General features: G+C 29.0%; 1 protein-coding gene across 2 annotated transcripts in view; it reads right to left on the bottom strand.

Annotated features, from left to right (window-relative positions):
* Window positions 1–2,050: 2,050 nt before the first annotated feature.
* Window positions 2,051–2,500, bottom strand: part of LOC125045100 (UDP-glucosyltransferase 2-like) — a 9,519-nt gene continuing 9,069 nt past the window's right edge. For both annotated transcript variants that reach the window (XM_047642203.1, XM_047642202.1), the window contains exons 10-11: window positions 2,481–2,500; window positions 2,051–2,335 (exon numbers count right to left, since the gene is read on the bottom strand). The exon at window positions 2,481–2,500 is cut by the window's right edge and continues 124 nt beyond it. In XM_047642203.1, the coding sequence (XP_047498159.1) occupies window positions 2,200–2,335; window positions 2,481–2,500 (156 nt within the window). In that variant the 3' untranslated portion in view covers window positions 2,051–2,199. The remainder of the gene's footprint in view (window positions 2,336–2,480) is intronic.

Here is a 2,500-nt window from a genome sequence, read left to right as displayed (position 1 = left end):
TTTTTGTTTCTATATCTATTCATCACGTGTTTTTTCTTCTGTGAAAAGGAGCATTTTCCAGATAAAGAATGACTTGTTTCCTTTGATCATATTCCCCATTACAGATCTCATGAAATGAACATTTACGTGATTATGAAGAATTTCTCACTTTTGTAAGAAAAAAGAGCAAATTTCGAAAGATTACAGTGGACGGACCCAAACTACTGTCTACGTGCGTTAAAGAAACCAGTTCCGTCTTGACTAGCAAAAAAAGACAAAAAACAAAAACAAAAACAAAAAAACGACCAATCAAGGATTAAGAGAAATAAAGAAAGATAAAAAAATAATGAGTTATTGGCTGTTGAAAGTCTCATTACTCGTACTTGTAAATAAATGCTCTTATCACCTGTAATGATCTTTTAAATTGAATTTCATTAATGATACACTTCTATACAACAGTTTATTAAGTAAACTATATTATTCATAGCTCATTTTACAACTAAACTGAATTAGGTAAGTCACCCCCTCCCCTGTGTTATTCATGAAGCGTGTGGTTCGGACTTACCTTTCAACAATTTTGATTTTGTCTTTTTCTCACAACTCTCACTTAATTAAACGGAAAAAGTATGACCCGAGGAAGAAAAAATAAAGAAAAAAATCACCCTCTACTTAACGATTTTTATTTTTATTCATTTATTTATTTATTAAGGGCGATTCCCAGCTTTTACTCTTCAAGTCCTTAGTGATGGCAATGCCAAAGCTCAGCTAAAAGAAATAGATGTAATAATAATAATAAAATGAAGCAGACATAATAAATGTGATGTGGATACTATGAGTAACAATAATAGTAATAATAATGATAATAGTTATAAGAATAATAGTAAAAATAATAGTAAGGACCAATAAGGTAATGGTAGTAACAACAACAACAAAACACCAAAACAACAACAACAACAACACCAATAACAATAATGACATATGATAATAATAATAATAATAATAAGAATAATAATAATAATAATAACAATAATAATAATAATGATAGTAATAATGATAATAATAATTATAATAATAATAATAATAATAATAATAATAATAATAATAATAATAATAATAATAATAATAACAATAATAATAATAATGATAATAATAATAATAATAATAATAATAATAATAATAATAATAATAATAATAATAATAATAATAATGATAATAATAATAATAATGGTAATGATAATGATAATGACAGTAATAACAACAACAACAATAATAATAATAATAACAGTAATTGTAATGATGACAATACTAAATAACAGTAGTGATAAAATAAAAAATAATAATAATGATAATGACAATAAAGATAATAATAATAACGACCGTAATGATAATAATGATAATAGGGATAATGATGATAATGATAACATTAGTGATAATAATAGTAGTGGTAAGAAGAACAATAATAATGATAATAAAAGCGAGAAAGATAATAATGATTAGAATGATAATAATAAAACAATAGTGATAAAGAATATGATACTGATAATGATGCTGATAGCACGAACAATAGGAATAATGATAATAATAATGGTAACAGTAATAATGATAATTGTCATTGTCATAATAATGGTAATGATAATGAGGATGGCAATAACCACAGTAATGATGATGATGATAATAATGGTGATGATTATAATGATGATAATAATGGTGATGGTGATGATGATTATAATAAAGATGATAACGAAAAAAAAATAATGTTTTACTTTCCGCGTATCCCCTTACGCCTACAGAGTATGAAAAGGAAAGTAAGTCTTAAATGTTTTCTAATGGAAATTGCATATAATACAATATTTATCATTCTTTGCATCGAGTAAATCAAAAATCACAAGGGGGCTGATCTCATACCTAAAAATGTATTTGTCTCAAAATTCCCAGATATTGTCAATTAAAGGGTTAACGGTGCCCTTGATAAATGTAGAAGTGTGTATAGTTTAACCAAAACCTCAGCGGGTTATATTGGCTCTGCCAATTATTGCTTAAAAAATAGATAGGTTTGAGTGAAACGCTAAAGTACAACAACTTTGATTTATTTGTTTTTTACAGTCCTTCCGATGATGTTCCAACAAATACCGGTCATCTAGTAACCACTGTTCACAGACACACAGACAGTAGAGAAACACCCACACATAAGAGACACACTCATGTTCCTCTCGCACGCTTCTAGTCACGCTTTCGCTTGCCCTTGGAGGAGCACAGCCTCGCGCACACTGCAGCGAGGAGCTTCAGGAGGAGGTACGTGATCACGATCGCTACTGCCGCCGTTGTCATCCACACGTCGACGTTATAAACCTGGTACCTATGGGTTAAGGGTTAGAAAGATTGTTAGCCGAACATTTTTTGGAAAAAAAAAAACAAATGAAAATCTGTGGACGCTCATGAAATCCTACTCTAAATTAAATAAATAAATAAATACGCTTATGCCTTGTGCGTATTGAACCCACCACGGCATGGTGACCACGGG

The sequence above is a fragment of the Penaeus chinensis genome, chromosome 36 (assembly GCF_019202785.1).
Source record: "Penaeus chinensis breed Huanghai No. 1 chromosome 36, ASM1920278v2, whole genome shotgun sequence".
Classification (NCBI taxonomy): Eukaryota; Metazoa; Arthropoda; class Malacostraca; order Decapoda; family Penaeidae; genus Penaeus; species Penaeus chinensis.
Note: the sequence above shows the minus strand (reverse complement) of the source record. Positions and strands in the feature narration are given on the sequence as shown.